We start from the raw sequence: 19,158 nt of genomic DNA, 5'->3' as shown, positions 1-19,158 counted from the left end.
ATTTAAGATTCATTAAATATGTAAAACGGGTTAAATTGAAAAGATTTAAACATAAATGGGTAATATATAATTAACGAAAATTTGTTTAAATTTTGAAAATTGCAAACGACCCCCCTTCTCCAATCAAAATCGATTAAGCGGACTCAATCGCTTAATCTACCCTAAGAAAACCTCGACGAAACAGCCACCCTTCACCGCGTTTTTCTTGTCGTTTTTCGCCACCCATTGTCGCAATCGTTTGCTGTTTGTATTGAAGACATTCTCTCTTACTTAAAAGGAAACAATGGCTGACCTAAACAAAGATTTTGACAAAGACCCAGCCCCTCTTCAAATCGTGACGCGAGTGGTTCGAAAATTGGAGAATCGGAGGTTGCAGTGGAGCAAATTTCGATGATTGAAGTTGGTCCAACAGGAGACGATACGATGCCAACAGAAGACAACCCGATAGGTGAACAAAGGAGGGCAGGAGCCAAAATTGAAAATGAAGAGAAGGATGTCAGCGCAACGTCAGGCGAGAAGGAGGAAGAAGATGAAATAAAGGTAATAATCTATATATTTTATGAAATTATTGGTTTTTTAGGGGATATTTGGTTGGTGTGTTGTTAGGGTCATTGTTGCATTTTTTCAAACAGTTGGAAGGCATTGGAGAAGTGGATGTTTGGCCTTCCAGAGGGATGGGAAGACAATAGAGGCCTTAGGGAGGTTGTTTGTGGCTGTTTGGTTGGCTTTTATTGGCAAAGAGAGCGGAATAGGGGGCAGGGGGGCTGCCCTGCATATTGTGGGGCTGTCCACGCGTAGCCAGCCTTGTAATATGCAGGCAAGTCTCGAGCCCCCCTATGCAGCTCTCTTCTACGATGTCCAGAGCATCGAACCTGCCACAACAACCTCTCTTGTCTTCACGGACCTCTGGAAGCCAAAAACAGCCACTCCCTTAATGCACTCCAACATGTTGCTTATTTTGGTTTTTTGTTATGTTGATATGTAGTGTATATCGATTGTGTAGTGTTATAAAAGCATAGATTATAAGGATTATGGGCTTGAGGTTGTAAATGATGTTGTGCCATACTTCCCAGCAAGGGTTACCGTTAGGTCTAGTTGGCAAGTGTTTAAGAAAATTAAGGACATTCTAGGTGGGCATCCGAAAGGGATGAAGCGATTCAGAAACTCATGTTTTGGTCATTTTGTGGGGTTGGGAGATAATTGGAGTAAGGCCTTCTGGGGGCAGGGTGCACATTATCATTATCTTTTGGTGCACGCTGTTAAATGCAAAAAGAAGAATGAAATGTGGTTTCTGGTTGATGGAAAGCCGATTCGGTTTGGGATGATGGAATTCTACTCAATGACGGGCCTAAATTGTGGGACATTTCCAGACGTAGAAGTTGAAGAAATGGTAAAGAATAGCAAGGCTGTTGAAACGTTTGTTAGAAAGGTGTTTGCAAGGGAACAGTCAATTACGGGTCATGATTTAAAAGAGAGGTTAGAAGTGGAACAAAATTAGTATAGTTCTTCAGAGAAGTTCTGAATGTGCTTGGTATGGTTCGTGCTTTCAGTCTTGATGGCTTCTAACTCAATGAAAGCCGTAAACTAGGATTGGGTGCGATATGAAAGTAATGAGGACTTCTTTTATTCTTATCCATGGGGAAGGTTATCATTTAAGTTAATCATCGATTCCCTGCAAGGAAAAGACATGGCGATTAAATACCGCCAATATGCCAAGAAGCGGAAACCCAGCACATATAATTTGTTTGGCTTCCCTTGGGCAATGCAAGTAAATATTAATAGGTTTTAGTTAATTTTTTTTGTATTATATGTGTTTTAATTCTGATATGGACTATTTTTTTTACAATATAGGCTTGGATATATGAGGTTGTCCCTATCCTGGCTAAGGCCGGAGGGGAGGGGGGGGGGGGGGGGGGGGGGGGGGATGGAGAGTTCGGATGAGGCACCGCAATTTCCTAGGATGTTGCAATGGCACACCGAGAAGAGCACCCATTGGGACAATGAGAAAATTGAAATGGAAATTGAACTACTTTGGGTAAGATTAAAGGATTTGTGTTTTGAATATGTAATAGATTAAATGGTTTTTGTAAACTTGATTGATTTTTTTTTTTCTTTTTGCAGGGATTGGTCCATCCGTTCATCACTCCTATTAGGACTGAATCGCTGATGGATTATGTTACATCGTTCAAAAGGTTGGATGATGTTTTTGATGAGAAGATAGACCGCCTAATGCGGAACTTAAAAGGAGTCACACATCTGACTGTAGTGGAAGGGTTGTTTGTTGAGCATGTGACTGAGGTCGAAGGCTAAGTAGGCGGGATGGATGAGGAGGAAGACATGGAGGCTTTGGTTCATACACCTCCTTCTAATTGGCAAACCGGTACACCAAGTATCAGTTTGCCACCAAGTATTAGTTTGCCACCAAGTACCGGTTTGCCTATGCATCCTGAATCTAAGTTGGTTGACCTCATAAACAGTCTACACAACAAGTTTGACTTGTTAAGCGATTTGACATGTTGAGCAGCACCATTTATGAGAAGGAAGATAAATTAGAAGGGAGGGTGCAAATGGTGGAGGAGAAGGTTGACGTGCTGTTGGAAATGGAGGAAGTTCAACCTAAGAAAAGAGAGACCCGAAAAAGCAAGCATGTGACATTTCCTTTCATGCAATTAAGGTATGAAAAGACGAGGAGAGTTGCGAAAGAAAATGAGGAAGCTGGAGGAAGTGGGGAAGCTAAACCGGCTGATACGGAGGAACAAGGAGGAAGTGGGGAAGTGAAGCAAGCTGATATGGAGGAAGAATGAGGAAGTGGGGTGGTGAAGCAATTAAAGCTTGATTTTTTTAGGGTAGTAGATGAGGAAGGGAAAAAATTCCTTTATGCCTATTACAATGATGAACAAAGGAATGTGATTGTAAAGTGCAAGATCGAGGATTATCCCCGAAAGTGGTTTGATCAAATTTTGAAAATGGGCCGCTAGGTTGACAACTTGGTGAGTTATTTTCCCATATTTTGCCTTATTTTTGCTTATGTTTTCCATGAGGTATTGTGTGATCATTTAAGCGATCTGTTTTGATTTGATGACACTTATCATGTTGTTTTGTTTTGATGTAGCACATTGATGAGATTTTGGCACTTATGAGGTTGCGCTAGAGCACTGAGGGTGATAACTTTTATCCGTATTGTGCCATAACCGATGTGTCATTTGGCCAAAGTCTAGTAAGCGTATGTGAGAAGTTAATGAAAAAGGTTAATGATAGAGGAGTCACAAGGGAAGGCAAGCAAAAAAGAATGGCTGCAGGTGAGTATGACAGTGTCCTTGCTGGGTACCGGTTTGATGAAAGGATGATGCGGTATGTGAGGGGGAAAAGACCCAAATATGGCAAGAGTTGGGCAAATGTGAAAAGAGTATACTACATCATCAACATCAAAGATATGCATTGGATAACTGTCGTATGACTATTGAAGGACGGCTTGCTGGAGATCCTTGATTGCAACCTGAGTATTTGTCAGGGGAGGTAGTTAGAGAAAGAGATAGAGTCGCTGTGTACATTGTTCCCGCAACTGTTGCGACAGAGTAGTATGTTTAAGCACTTGGGTGATGAACTACTGACGCGAAAGTGGCAACACAAGCGCATTCCTGTCCCAACAAATGACGCAAGGTAAATTTTGTATAAAACTTACATAATACAATTGTTTTATAAGCTGATTGTAATACTAATGTCTTCCTCATATTGTAGTGTTGATTACGGGGTATGTGCACTAAAATTTCTTAAGTTCCACATGACCAACACCCCAATGGACAACTTGAATGACGATACAATGACCAACTTTTGGGAGCGCTTGGCTGTTGAGTGCTTTTGTGGTCATATGGATCCGTTAGTTACTATGGTAGGTATGCTTATGATCACTAATCTGTACAAGTTCTTTTATTTTGGCTGTTTTCATTATTAATACAGATTCTGCTGATGGCTATTAGAATTGTGAAGCACGCCATGGAAATGATCAACCTTTTGGTTGTTAGGCTCCTGTAGAGATGTTGTAGAATGCAACCCTAGAGTCCAATGATTCCGGGGAAGATTAGAGCCAGTTGCATTCATTCCAAGCCATTGTTGATGTTATCATCAACAGGTATGGAAGTTGGACTTGGATTTTTGTAGTTTATGTGAAATGCATTTTTTATATGGATAATTGGGTTGTCTTGAATTGAATAATTGGGTTGTGGTGCATTAAATTGATATTGTTGGAAGGGGTGTTGTAGAAGAAGACGAAGAGGCTGCTGCTCCTACTGCCGATGCTGAATGCATGCTAGATAACTTTGGAGGATGGGAAAGTGGCTGAAGACAATGATGAAGAGGGAGGATGGAGCCTGTCGAGGCTGCTATCAGTTTGGGTGGGTTTAGGACATTTAGTTAATGTGTATAATGTTGTATTTTCATGTAATTGACACATTTAAGATTTCTAATAAAGCAATTCAGTATTTCTTTCCCTTTTTGGACTTTGAGTTTATTTAGTGATGTTGTTAGATGGAATGAATATGTGTTGATGCAAATAGGTCGTCAAATTCAAGAGAAAAAATGGAATAAATATGTATTGATGCAAATATGTTGTCAAATTCAGAAGAAAAGATGGAATGACTATGTGTTGATTCAAATTGGTTGTCAAATTGAGAAAATACAGAGTTAATATGTGTTGATGCAAATAGGTTGTCAAATTGAGGAGAAAATACATAATTAATATGTGTTGGCCATGATCGCTTAAGTGACGACATATATCGCTTATAAAAATTGCATTCTTGCATGGTAACTTAGAGGAAAAAATCTTCATGAAATAGCCTGTTGGCTTTATTAATAGCAAATTCCCTGATCATGTGTGTTTTTTGCACAAGTCTTTATATGGGCTCAAACAAGCCCCTAGGTAATGGTATGAAAGGTTTGATACATTTATCACTAGCATTGGTTTTAATAGGAGTGATTATGATAGCTGCTTTTACTATGATTTAAATGTTGACATGCTTGTACACTTACTCCTTTATGTGGATGACATGCTGCTAATCATTAAATCAAAGTCTAGGATAACTGATTTGAAGTCAAGGTTGAATTCTGAGTTTGATATCAAGGACCTATGATGTGCTAAGAAGATCCAAGGGATAGTAATAGATAGAAGTAGGAAGGATTGTGAACTAAAACTTTAGTAGTCCCCCTACTTGCTAAAATTGGTTTCCAGGTCTGGAATGTCTGGTTCTAAGTTGGGTTCCATGCCTCTAGCTAGTCACTTTATGCTTAGTAAGACACATTGTCCTAAGTCTGATGCTGAATTAATTAGAATGGAAAAAATACCTTATGCTAATGTTATAGCATTTGTTATGTTCGCTATGATCAGCACCAGACCAGACCTGTCCTATGCAATTTCTCTTCTTAGCCAATTCATGTCTAATCCATGAATAGAACACTGGTCAGCACTAAAGTAATTATTAAAGTACATTGATAGCCCATTACATGTTGGATTGGAATATAGAAAAAGAGAAAATTCACTTGATCTTGTGGGATTTATAGATTCTGACTTTATACGGACACAAGGAAATCAACCACTTCATTCTTCTTCACATTGGGAGGAAATTGCATAGGTTGGAAGTCACAGCTCCAACCCATTGTGGCACTTTCATCCACGGAGGCAGAATACGTTGTAGTGGCAGATGTGTTTAAAGAGGCATTGTGGCTTAAAGGGTTACTGTCTAAGATGGAGTTGATAGATGAAGAAGTAACAATCTTTTCTAACAACCAAAGTGCAATCCACTTAAGTAGAAATCCAGTCTACCACGAAAAGACAAAGCATATGAATGTGAGGTTCCACTTTGTAGAGGATTTGGTGATTCAAGGAGTTATAGACCTGAAGAAGATACCAACAGAGGATAATCCAGTTGATATAGGCACTAAGGTAGTAACTGTTACAAAGTTCAAGCCCTACTTGAACCTGTTGTTTATAAAATAGACAGTAAACTATAGAGCTAAGAAGGGTTCTTGGGTCGTAGCTGCACTAGGGAGACATGAACTGAGAAAGGAGTTTTGAGCTTTAAGGTGGAGAATTTTAAAGTGTGAAGCTCAAAATGATGTCGTTGGACATTAGTTCAACGCTGTCATTTTAGGAGATAGCTCCAAGATTGATCCTAATCATTGATGGCCAGTTGAATCTGACAACCATAATTACTCCAACAACTTAAGTATAAAAGAAGGGTCCTCAGTCGAATTATTCAATAACATCAATGTGAAACAATAGAACTCAATAGTAGACAGTGATAAAGCAAGAATATACCAAATGTAATATCATTTTAATTCTAAACTAATTAGGATTCTTATTCAATAAATAGAAAGATCCCATTTTAATTCAAACAAATCCAAAATCAAGATAATAGTAATCTTTTGAAAAAAAAAAAAACTAAAAAAACTTTAGTTCGAATTATTCGTTAAAAAAATAAATTTCTGGTTACAAGAATTCCATTGGTGATCACACCATTATAGTTTAAAATTTAAGTTTTTTAATTTACATTTTTATTTTATTATTTTAAACTTTAAAAGTTAATACCATGTTAATGAAACATTAATTTCATGCTCCATCTAGCAATAAAGAAAACATCAGGTAAGTTAACCACCACTAGGTGGCCCAGCGGTCAACTATGACATTGGGTATATTACTTAAAAGGTTCTGAGTTCGATTCACCTGGATTACTAATAAAGGTGGCCACTAAGAGGATTTACTCTTCTGTCAGCTGCAAGACCTCGGGGGATTAATTGAGTCGTACACAAGCGAGTCCGAACACCCCAGTTGCTTTGCGAAAAGGATCTGTTCCATTCAACAAGAAACCAAAAAACTTTGTAATAGGCGGAAAAACTATATGAGAAATACATATGACAGAACATAAAGAAATCCAAGAGATCAGAATATTTAAATGCAATTTGCCAGACAAGTAATTTGAATTGGACACAACTATATCAACACGACAAGTTGCAAATATTGATAAACAATTTGTTCATCATTATCCACCTGACCAAGAAAACCACTTGATACATATATATAAGCTGGCAATTGGAACTACATGAAATGACCTTTGGTCAGCTTGGACTAACCATAAAACCACATTTTGCAAGAAATGGAACAGTTACCATCACAATGACAACAGTCAGCTAGATCCTGCCTAACATTGGATTCATATAATTGTAGCTGATGATTTTACTATAAGGCTTCTGAGCCGTTTCTAACTTCTTCTAGAAAACCATGGCAATAAAGAGCAATACCAAGCACCAACTAAAACAGGATATCTGGGCATCATGAGACAAACCAGAAATCCAAGTGACTGCCACACAATTTCACACAAAGATCACAAAATGCACAACGCCATTTCTGGCCATACTGATTTGTGATTTCTGTTTATAATTATATGAGAAATCCAGAGCCTGATATCTCAATTTAAATCCAATCTTAATATAATAGTAAAAGGTAATGAAAATCAAGCCAATGCCCCTCTTATTCTTTTTTCATATGTAAGGATAAACTTGCAACGCCTCCAGAACAGGAAACAGACATAATAGGCTTTGTTAAACAAAAGATGGTAATCAATGAAACTTAATACACACAGTTCATCAACATTTAAGAATCATACCTTGAGAATGCCCTTGTCCTGCAGATTCAAAGCCTGAAATGATTGGCACCATGTATTGCGTGTTCTCCAAGGCCTGAGCATAGGTCTCATCGAATCCTCAAACACGGCTTCCGGTAAGCAAGAACAACAGCGATATTCTTAATCCAATCAATGCTTCTTTTCAAATCACTAGATGGCATAGATGCTAACTGTGTAAAAACAAAGCGCCTCCAAAGGCTGAAACCTCACTAGCATTTTTAATTTGCTGCATTGAATACACCACATCGAGCTGATGGCCATTCATATCAACTTCAACAAACCCTTTAACACCCGTTGCCCGAAAGTTACAGGATTATGACCACGACAGGACACTCCAAGAGCAGCTCTCCTACCAGCCTCATCCTCTGCCTTTCAACAGCACTAAAAACGGCCTAGCAATATTGCATCGATTTCTCAACATATTAACGTCAAATGGTATAAGCTCCATGGATCAAACCATCCATAGCTATTATCTCAAAAAATGCAACCAACAGATGCCCCTGTTTCTTGGTTTTACACACCCAAGGCATTGCAAAAGCTTCATGGAATACTGCCCCGGCACCACGGATGTGATTTAATCTTTCCCCATACCATGTCCCCAACTTCATACGTGGTTCCTAATTGCTTCATCCAACATTCTCAAAAGTCAATCATTTCTTTCTCTCCCTTAGTCAATTTCTCATTCCTCATACTATACGCCATAATAGCAGCATAATCACAGGTCAATTTCTTCCCCATAATCAATCTCACAACAAACCTGATGCCTCAAACCTAGTACTTACATTATCTTTAGCTCAACAGCAAACTTTACCTCTTTCCCATAAATTCCACTCGAAAAACCCATAGTTTCCCAAAACTTGTCTCCATGTGAACACTTACAACATATGCTTTTAATTTCAACAAATCAAAGTTCAATGTCAAGGCCCTATTCAAGTGAGGAAATTTAACTCCCCGGACATCCCAAGTTTGCATTTAAATAATAACCCTGATTTTTTTGCAATTTTTAACTTAGAAAAACTGACATGGCATATTTAAGATTCATTAAATATGTAAAAAGGGTTAATTGAAAAGATTTAAACATAAAGGGTAATATATATTAACGAAAATTTGTTAAATTTTGAAAATTGCAACGACACCCCCTTCTCCAATCAAAATCGATTAAGCGGACTCAACGCTTAATCTACCCTAAGAAAACCTCGACGAAACAGCCACCCTTCACCGCGTTTTTCTTGTCGTTTTTCGCACACCATTGTCGCAATCGTTTGGTTGTATTGAAGACATTCTCTTACTTAAAAGGAAACAATGCTGACCTAAACAAAGATTTTGACAAGACCCAGCCCCTCTTCAAATCGTGACGCGAGTGGTTCAAAATGGAGAATCGGAGGTTGCAGTGGAGCAAATTTCGATGATTGAAGTTGGTCCAACAGGAGACGATACGATGCCAACAGAAGACAACCCGATAGGTGAACAAAGGAGGGCAGGAGCCAAAATTGAAAATGAGAGAAGGATGTCAGCGCAACGTCAGGCGGAAGGAGGAAGAAGATGAAATAAAGGTAATAATCTATATATTTATGAAATTATTGGTTTTTTAGGGGATATTTGGTTGGTGTGTTGTTAGGGTCATTGTTGCATTTTTTCAAACAGTTGGAAGGCATTGGAGAAGGATGTTGGCCTTCCAGAGGGATGGGAAGACAATAGAGGCCTTAGGGAGGTGTTTGTGGCTGTTGGTTGGCTTTTAGGCAAAGAGAGCGGAATGGGGCAGGGGGGCTGCCCTGCATATTGTGGGGCGTGCCACGCGTAGCCAGCCTTGTAATATGCAGGCAAGTCTCGAGCCCCCCTATGCAGCTCTCTCTACGATGTCCAGAGCATCGAACCTGCCACAACAACCTCTTTGTCTTCACGGACTCTGGAAGCCAAAACAGCCACTCCCTTAATGCACTCCAACATGTTGCTTATTTTGGTTTTGTTATGTTGATATGTAGTGATATCGATTGTGTAGTGTTATAAAAGCATAGATTATAAGGTTATGGGCTTGAGGTTGTAAATGATGTGTGCCATACTTCCCAGCAAGGGTTACCGTTAGGTCTAGTTGGCAAGTGTAAGAAAATTAAGGACATTCTAGGTGGGCATCCGAAAGGGTGAAGCGATTCAGAAACTCATGTTTTGGTCATTTTGTGGGGTTGGGAGATAATTGGAGTAAGGCCTTCTGGGGGCAGGGTGCACATTATCATTATCTTTTGGTGCACGCTGTTAAATGCAAAAAGAAGAATGAAATGTGGTTTCTGGTTGATGGAAAGCCGATGCGTTTGGGATGATGGAATTCTACTCAATGACGGGCTAAATTGTGGGACATTTCCAGACGTAGAAGTTGAAGAAATGGTAAGAATAGCAAGGCTGTTGAAACGTTTGTTAGAAAGGTGTTTGCAAGGGAACAGTCAATACGGGTCATGATTTAAAGAGAGGTTAGAAGTGGAACAAATTAGTATAGTTCTTCAGAGAGTTTGAATGTGCTTGGTATGGTTCGTGCTTTCGTCTTGATGGCTTTAACTCAATGAAAGCGTAAACTAGGATGGGTGCGATGAAAGTAATGAGGACTTCTTTTATTCTTATCCATGGGGAAGGTTATCATTAAGTTAATCATCGATTCCCTGCAAGGAAAAGACATGGCGATTAAATACCGCCAATATGCCAAGAAGCGGAAACCAGCACAATAATTTGTTTGCTTCCCTTGGGCAATGCAAGTATATTAATAGGTTTTAGTTAATTTTTTTGTATTATATGTGTTTTAATTCTGATATGGACTATTTTTTACAATATAGGCTTGGATATATGAGGTTGTCATCCTGGCTAAGGGCGGGGGAGGGGGGGGGGGGGGGGATGGAGAGTTCGGATGAGGCACCGCAATTTCCTAGGATGTTGCAATGGCACACCGAGAAGAGCACCCATTGGGACAATGAGAAAATTGAATGGAAATTGAACTACTTTGGGTAAGATTAAAGGATTTGTGTTTGAATATGTAATAGATTAAATGGTTTTTGTAAACTTGATTGATTTTTTTTTTTTGCAGGGATTGGTCCATCCGTTCATCACTCCATTAGGACTGAATGCTGATGGATTTGTACATGTTCAAAAGGTTGGATGATGTTTTGATGAGAAGATAGACCGCCTAATGCGGAACTTAAAAGGAGGTCACACATCTGACTGTAGTGGAAGGGTTGTTTGTTGAGCATGTGACTGAGGTCGAAGGCTAAGTAGGCGGGATGGATGAGGAGGAAGACATGGAGGCTTTGGTTCATACACCTCCTTCTAATTGGCAAACCGGTACACCAAGTATCAGTTTGCCACCAAGTATAGTTTGCCACCAAGTACGGTTTGCCTATGCATCCTGAATCTAAGTTGGTTGACCTCATAAACAGTCTACACAACAAGTTTGACTTGTTAAGCGATTTGACATGTTGAGCAGCACCATTTATGAGAAGGAGATAAATTAGAAGGGAGGGTGCAAATGGTGGAGGAGAAGGTTGACGTGCTGTTGGAAATGGAGGAAGTTCAACCTAAGAAAGAGAGACCCGAAAAAGCAAGCATGTGACATTTCCTTTCATGCAATTAAGGTATGAAAAGACGAGGAGAGTTGCGAAGAAAATGAGAAGTGGAGGAAGTGGGAAGCTAAACGGTGTAAGGAGGAACAAGGAGGAAGTGGGGAAGTGAAGCAAGCTGATATGGAGGAGGAAGAATGGAAGTGGGGTGGTGAAGCAATTAAAGCTGATTTTTTTAGGGTAGTAGATGAGGAAGGGAAAAAATTCCTTTATGCCTATTACAATGATGAACAAAGGAATGTGATTGTAAAGTGCAAGATCGAGGATTATCCCCGAAAGTGGTTTGATCAAATTTTGAAAATGGGCGCTAGGTGAGAAACTTGGTGAGGTATTTTCCCATATTTTGCCTTATTTTGCTTATGTTTTCATGAGGTATTGTGTGATCATTTAACGATCTGTTTTGATTTGATGACACTTATCATGTTTGTTTGTTTTGATGTAGCACATTGATGAGATTTTGGACTATGAGGTTGCGCTAGAGCACTGAGGGTGTAACTTTTATCCGTATTGTGCCATAACCGATGTGTCATTTGGCCAAAGTCTAGTAAGCGTATGTGAGAAGTTAATGAAAAAGGTAATGATAGAGGAGTCACAAGGGAAGGCAAGCAAAAAAGAATGGCTGCAGGTGAGTATGACAGTGTCCTTGCTGGGTACCGGTTGATGAAAGGATGATGCGGTATGTGAGGGGGAAAAGACCCAATATGGCAAGAGTTGGGCAATGTGAAAAGAGTATACTACATCATCAACATCCAAGATATGCATTGGATAACTGTCGTATGACTATTGAAGGACGGCTTGCTGGAGATCCTTGATTGCAACTGAGTATTGTCAGGGAGGTAGTTAGAGAAAGAGATAGAGTCGCTGTGTACATGTTCCCGCAACTGTTGCGACAGAGTAGTATGTTTAAGACCTTGGGTGATGAATACTGACGCGAAAGTGGCAACACAAGCGCATTCCTGTCCCAACAAATGACGCAAGGTAAATTTGTAAAAACTTACAAATACAATGTGTATAAGCTGATTGTAATAATAATGTCTTCCTCATATGTGTGTTGATTACGGGGTATGTGCACTAAAATTTCTTAAGTTCCACATGACCAACACCCCAATGGACAACTTGAATGACGATACAATGACCAACTTTTGGGGCGCTTGGCTGTTGAGTGCTTGTGGTCATATGGATGTTAGTTACTATGGTAGGTATGCTTATGATCACTAATCTGTACAAGTTCTTTTATTTTGGCTGTTCATTATAATACAGATTCTGCTGAGGCTATTAGAATTGTGAAGCACGCCATGGAAATGATCAACCTTTTGGTTGTTAGGCTCCTGTAGAGATGTTGTAGAATGCAACCCTAGAGTCCAATGATTCCGGGGAAGATTAGAGCAGTTGCATCATTCCAAGCCATTGTTGATGTTATCACAACAGGTATGGAAGTTGGACTTGGTTTTTGTAGTTTATGTGAAATGCATTTTTTATATGGATAATGGGTTGTCTTGAATTGAATAATTGGGTTGTGGTGCATAAATTGATATTGTTGGAAGGGGTGTTGTAGAGAAGACGAAGAGGCTGTGCTCCTACTGCCGATGCGAATGCATGCTAGATAACTTTGGAGGAGGAAAGGGCTAGTGGAACTTAAGAAGTATAATTTGAAAATTAAAGCATATTGTTCTTGAGTTTGACCACTATTCTTATACAAGATCTTAATTAAAACAGATTATTTTATGCGTAAATGAAACGCCGCCATAATTAACCTGTGTCTTTATAACTAAGCTAACGTGTAAATTCATAAAAATAGATAGATATGGTTCAACTATAACAACTCCTCTTGTAAGGCATTATCTCATTATAACTCTGAAGGAATTGTCTTCAGCAATATGCATAACACGCAGTACATACGCGGTAGGAAACCTTCAATAATGATACATTCTTCCCCCTGCAATCTTAAAATATTGTCCAGTTTTCCAGAGTTGGACCGCCAGAATCTTATACCTATCCCAATAATATGGCTAAGCAGAACAATAAGAAACATTCTGGGAGCTTTTTCTTTTCACCTTCTAAAAGCATTTACAAGCTGTACTACTGTTGTGTCAATGTAACAACTATCTACTTCCCATCATTCTTCAATAATAATAGATTCCTATACCAACTTTCCTTTTTTTTGTAACTCTCAAGCATCCACATTACTTTTTTACACTGAAACTTTAGGAAAAGTAAAAAGGGTCTTGGTTTGGCGATTCGGCGATTCTAGACTGCCTAATTTCACACTTACTCCTGCATTTCACGGCTGTTATGCTGCTGCTCATCACATCAGAGATTGAAAGGCACATATCCCAGTGAGCACTTTAAGTTGGCAACTATGTCATGGCATCTCATTAAAAGGTTTAGTGTTTGATTTGAGATGTTGATGCTCCTCTCGCTGCTAGGGGTATAGATACACTTGTTCCTTGCTTCAAGTTGAAGATATCGCCTGTTGCAAATCTCTACAAAATGGTCAAGTTTGTGGTTCTCAAGCATGCAAGAGATCCTGTTTGGAGGGAGAGGAAGAGGAGGCATGACCTCGTGCAAGTTTTGTGGATTAATGTTGACTGTTGCATAGGCATCTGAAGTATCATTTGAATGATTGCCAACAGAGATTTTGACATTGCGATTTGCCAACTGCTCTGTGCCAATACTTTCCTCCCCTTTCATCATATTTTTGACATGGGGGGTGTCACTATGAATAATGATAACCTCATCAACCTGTTGCTTCTTCAGAAATGATTTTGACTGGACATTTGGAAGCTGAGGTGGCGTAGACCTTGGTTTAGTGGAATTACCCATGCTCATGGACATAACAGGTGGAACCCAATCAGGGGATTTTCCTATAACAAGCTGCTTGCCTGGTTTAGGGAATTCTGTGGCAGGAACTTGGAAGGCTTGCAGATAATATTCTACCTTTGCACTGCCAAATAGTGATCTGTTTTTGACTGCATATTCATACGCTGCCTGAGCATTTGATTTGAACTTGAATATAACCTGGCATGTTGAGAATTTCCAAAACACATGAGGAGCAGAATGAAGCTGCCCGAAGCGTGCAAATCTTGCTTTGAGCTCTGAAACTGAGGGCAGCGCTGATTGATGAGGGAATTGCATCCCTATCATTGTAGGTTCAGCGGCCCTTGTTGAAGTCTCCTGCATGTTCCTGGGTGTATGTGTTGTCAGCTTTTTTGGGACTACCACATTCATTTTTCTCTCATTGCTACCTTTAGGTTTCAGAAGCTTCCAGCTGTCAGTCTGCTTTTCTGCAGTCAATAACTTAAGCTCCTTCATTTTTTTCAGTTCTTCCACAGGCATCTTTTTCACATGATCACAAATGCTGCTGTTTACTCCAACATTTGCATAATCATCAGGTTTGAGCCCTTTTTTTGGTGGTTTCAAAGCACAAGGCAGGTCTTGAGCAGTTACATTGTAAGGACTCTTAGCCACACAACAGGCAGAAGATTTAGTAGGTGAACTTTCAGTTAATTCGGCTTCTGCTGCTGGGGCCACAACAAAGTCTTTCTTAAAGACTACAGATCTGAGTTTCATGAAAAACTTCGGCACAATTTCAGGGATATTGTTCTTGCAATGACACGGGCTATGAGCAAGATCTAACAGATAACTAAGCAACTGGGGAAAGTTGCTGTTAATACTTCTTAAACCAACCATTTGCTCTGTAGCCATAGAATCAGAAGAAAAGGTGTGTGGTTTATAGCCTGATTCTCGTTTTTCATCTTTAAGGAGATTATCTGAACATTCAAGGTCTGGCTCAGACTTAAATTCTTTCTTCCTTTTATTTTTACCCGCTAAAAGAGTTTCCTCAGAATGTAAATCTCCTCCAAAACGTTCCTGAACTCTTGGTTTCTCATCCAGACCTTCACTACTGGTAACCTTTCGAATTACTACAGCATCTGGGGGAGGCAAAACTCTTCCAACCACCTGCACATTCTCCAAAGAATGACTAGTTTCAACTAGTTTTTTGAATTTTGGCCGGCATTGTTGGAAACCTTGAGATCTGTCACAATATTTTACCCTCTTTGGTTCTCCGTCAACTGTAGCCTTAATTGAATTATTTTCAAGTGTTGACTTCTTTACAGTTGTGGCTTCTTTGCGAAAAGGATCTGTTCCATATTCAACAAGAAACCAAAAAGAACTTTGTAATAGGGCGAAAAACTATATGAGAAATACATATGACAGAACATAAAGAAACCAAGAGATCAGAATATTTAAATGCAATTTGCCAGACAAGTAATATGAATTGGACACAACTAATATTATACACGACAAGTTGCTAAATATTTGATAAACAATTTGTTCATCCCATTTTATCACCAGTGACCAAGAAAACCACTTGATACATATATATAAGCTGGCAATTGGAACTACATGAAATGACCTTATGGCTCAGCTTGGACTAACCATAAAACCACATTTTGCAAGAAATGGAACAGTTACCATCACAATGACAACAGTCAGCTAGATCCTGCCTAACATTGGATTCATATAATTGTAGCTGATGATTTTACTATAAGGCTTCTGAGCAGTTTCTAACTTCTTCTAGAAAACATGGCAATAAAGAGCAATATCAAGCACTAACACACACTAGGATATCTGGGCATCATCATGAGACAAACCAGAAATCCATGTGACTGCCACACAATTTCACAAAAAGATCACAAAATGCACAACGCCATTTCTGGCCATACTGATTTGTGATTTCTGTTTAATAATTCTATATGAGAAATCCAGAGCCTGATATCTGTCAATTTAAATCCAATCTTAATAATAATAGTAAAAGGTAATGAAACTCAAGCTCAATAGCCCCTCTTTTATTCTATTTTTCCATATGTAAGGATAAACTTGCAACGCCTCCAGAACAGGAAACAGACATAGATAGGCTTTGTTAAACAAAAGATGGTAATCAATGAAACTTAAATACACAAGTTCATCAACATTTAAGAATCAATACCTTGAGAATGCCCTTGCTCCTGCAGATTCAAAGCCTGAAATGATTTGGCACCATGTATTGGCTGTTCTCCCAAGGCCTGAGCATAGGTCTTATCGACATCCTCAAACACGGCCTTCCGGTAAGCAAGAACAACAGCGATATTCTTAATCCAATCAATGCTTCTTTTCAAATCACTAGATGGCATAGATGCTAACTTGTGTACAAAACAAAGCATCTCGAAAGGCTGAAACCCTTCTCTAGCATTTTTAATTTGCTGCTTTGAATACACCACACCGAGCTGATGGCCATTCATATCAACTTCAACAAACCTTTTAACACCCGTTGCCCGAAAGTTACAAGGATTATGACACTGACAGGACACTCCAAGAGCAGCTCTCCTACCAGCCTCATCCTCTGCCTCTTCAACAGCATCTAAAAACGGCCTAGCATCTGTTTGCATCGATTTCTCAACATAATTAACGTCAAATGGTATAAGCTCCATTCGATCAAACCATCCATAGCTATTATCTCCAAAAAATGCAACCAACAGATGCCCCTGTTTCTTGGTTTTACTCACACAAGGCATTGCAAAAGCTTCAAGGAATACCTGCCTCGGCCACCACGGATGTGATTTAATCTTTGCCCATACCATGTCCCCAACTTCATACGTGGTTCCTAATTGCTTCATCAAACATTCACAAAATCGTCAATCATTTCTTTCTCTCCCTTAGTCAATTTCTCATTCCTCATACTATACGCCATACTAGCAGCACTAATCACAGGATCAATTTTCTTCCCCATAATCAATCTCACAACAAACCCTTGATGCCTCAAACCTAGTACTTACATTATCTTTAGCTTCAACAGCAAACTTTACATCTTTCCCATAAATCCCACTCGAAAAACCCTTAGTTTCCTCAAAACTTGTCTCCAATTGAACACTTACAACATATACTTTTAATTTCAACAAGTCAAAGCTCAATATCAAGAACCCTATTCAAGTGAGGAAATTTAACTACCGGACATCCCAAGTTTGCATTTTAAATAATAACCCTGAATTTTTCTAAGTTAGAAAAACTGACATGGCATATTTAAGATTCATTAAACATGTAAAACGGGTTAAACTGAAAAGATTTAAATATATGTGGGTACTATATAGTTAACAGAAGTTTGTTTAAATTTTAAAAATTGCAAACGACCCCCCCTTCTCCGATCAAAATCGATTAAGCGGACTCAATTGCTTAATCTACCCTAAGAAAACCCCGACGTAATAGCCACCCTTCACTGCGTTTTTCTTGTCCTTTTTCGCCACCCATTGTCGCAATCGTTTGTTGTTTGTATTGAAGACATTCTCTCTTACTTAGAAAGAAATAATGGTTGACCTAAACAAATTTTGACAGAGACCTAACCCCTCTTCAAATCGTGATGCGAGTGGTTCGAAAATTGGAGAATCGGAGGTTGCAGTGGAGCAAATTTCGATGATTGAAGTTGGTCTAGCAGGAGACAATACAGTGCCAACAGAAGACAGCCCGACAGGTGAACAAGGGAGGGCAGGAGCCAAAATTGAAAATGAAAAGGAGGATGCCAGCGCAACATCAGGCGAGAAGGAGGAAGAAGATGAAGTAAAGGTAATAATCTATATATTTTATGAAATTATTGGTTTTTTAGGGGATATTTGGTTGGTGTGTTGTTAGGGTCATTGTTGCATTTTTTTCAAACAGTTGGAGGGCATTGGAGAAGTGGATATTTGGCCTTCTAGAGGGATGGGAAGCCAATGGAGGCCCCAGGGAGGTTGTTTGTGGCTATTTGGATGGCTTTTATTGGCAATGAGAGTGAAATAGGGGGTAGGGGGGCTGCCTTGCATATTGCAGGGCTGTCCATGCGTAGCTAGCCTTGTAATATGCAGGCAAGCCCCGAGCCCCCCTATGCAGCTCTCTTCTGTGATGTCCAGAGCACCGAATCTGCCACATCAGCCTCCCTTGTCTTCATGGACCTCTGGAAGCCAAAAACAGCCACTCCCCTAATGCACTCCAACATGTTGCTTGTTTTAGTTTTTTGTTATGTTGATATGTAGTGTATATCGATTGTGCAGTGTTATAAAAGCATAAATTATAAGGATTATGGGCTTGAGGTTGTAAATGATATTGTGCCATACTTCCCAGCAAGGGTTACCGTTAGGTCTAGTTGGCAAGTGTTTAAGAAAAGGACATTCTAGGTGGGCATCCGAAAGGGATCAGAAACTCATGTTTTGGTCATTTTGTGGGGTTGGGAGATAATTGGAGTAAGGCCTTCTGGGGCAGGGTCCACATTATCTTTTGGTGCACATTGTTAAATGCAAAAAGAAGAATGAAATGTGGTTTTTGGTTGATGGAAAGCCGATTCGGTTTGGGATGATGGAATTCTGCTTAATGACGGGCCTAAATTGTGGGCCATTTCCAGACGTAAAAGTTGAAGAAAGGGTAAAGAATAGCAAGGCTGCTGAAACGTTTGTTAGAAAGGTGTTTGCAAGGCAACAGTCAATTACGGGTCATGATTTAGAGGAGAGGTTAGAAGCGGAACAAAATTAATATAGCTCTTCAGAGAAGTTCTGAATGTGCTTGGTATGGTTCGTGCTTTCAGTCTTGATGGCTTCTGACTTAATGAAAGCCATAAACTAGGATTGGGTGTGATATGCAAGTAATGAGGACTTCTTTTATTCTTATCCATGGGGAAGGTTATCATTTAAGTTAATCATCGATTCCCTACAAGGAAAAGACATGGCGATTAAATACCGCCAATATGCCGAGAAGCGGAAACCCAGCACATATAATTTGCTTAGCTTCCCTTGGGCAATGCAAGTAAATATTAATATGTTTTAGTTAATTTTTTTTGTATTATATGTGTTTTAATTATGATATGGACTATTTTTTTTACAATGTAG

At 39.4% G+C, this 19,158-nt stretch overlaps 1 protein-coding gene across 1 annotated transcript; it reads right to left on the bottom strand.

Moving 5' to 3' along the window:
- Positions 1-13,167: 13,167 nt before the first annotated feature.
- Positions 13,168-17,224, bottom strand: LOC116132774. The gene is made up of 2 exons (XM_031418445.1): positions 16,260-17,224; positions 13,168-15,411 (listed from the first exon to the last, which is right to left on the bottom strand). The coding sequence occupies exons 1-2, from the start codon at positions 16,924-16,926 to the stop codon at positions 13,580-13,582; spliced, it is 2,499 nt and encodes an 832-aa protein (XP_031274305.1). The 5' UTR covers positions 16,927-17,224; the 3' UTR covers positions 13,168-13,579.
- Between the last annotated feature and the right edge of the window lie 1,934 nt (positions 17,225-19,158).

This window comes from Pistacia vera, unplaced genomic scaffold, assembly GCF_008641045.1.
Source record: "Pistacia vera cultivar Batoury unplaced genomic scaffold, PisVer_v2 Contig260, whole genome shotgun sequence".
In the NCBI taxonomy this organism is placed as follows: domain Eukaryota; kingdom Viridiplantae; phylum Streptophyta; class Magnoliopsida; order Sapindales; family Anacardiaceae; genus Pistacia; species Pistacia vera.
The sequence above is the reverse complement of the archived record's forward strand: the minus strand, read 5'-3'. Positions and strand labels throughout refer to the sequence as shown.

Bases quoted from the DNA above. Each gene is read 5' to 3' on its own strand.
- LOC116132774 (XM_031418445.1), bottom strand. From the start codon at position 16,926: ATGAAGCAATTAGGAACCACGTATGAAGTTGGGGACATGGTATGGGCA. The intron at 15,412-16,259 runs GTATTGATTCTT...AATATGGAACAG, and splicing joins GGAGCAAGGGCATTCTCAAG to ATCCTTTTCGCAAAGAAGCC.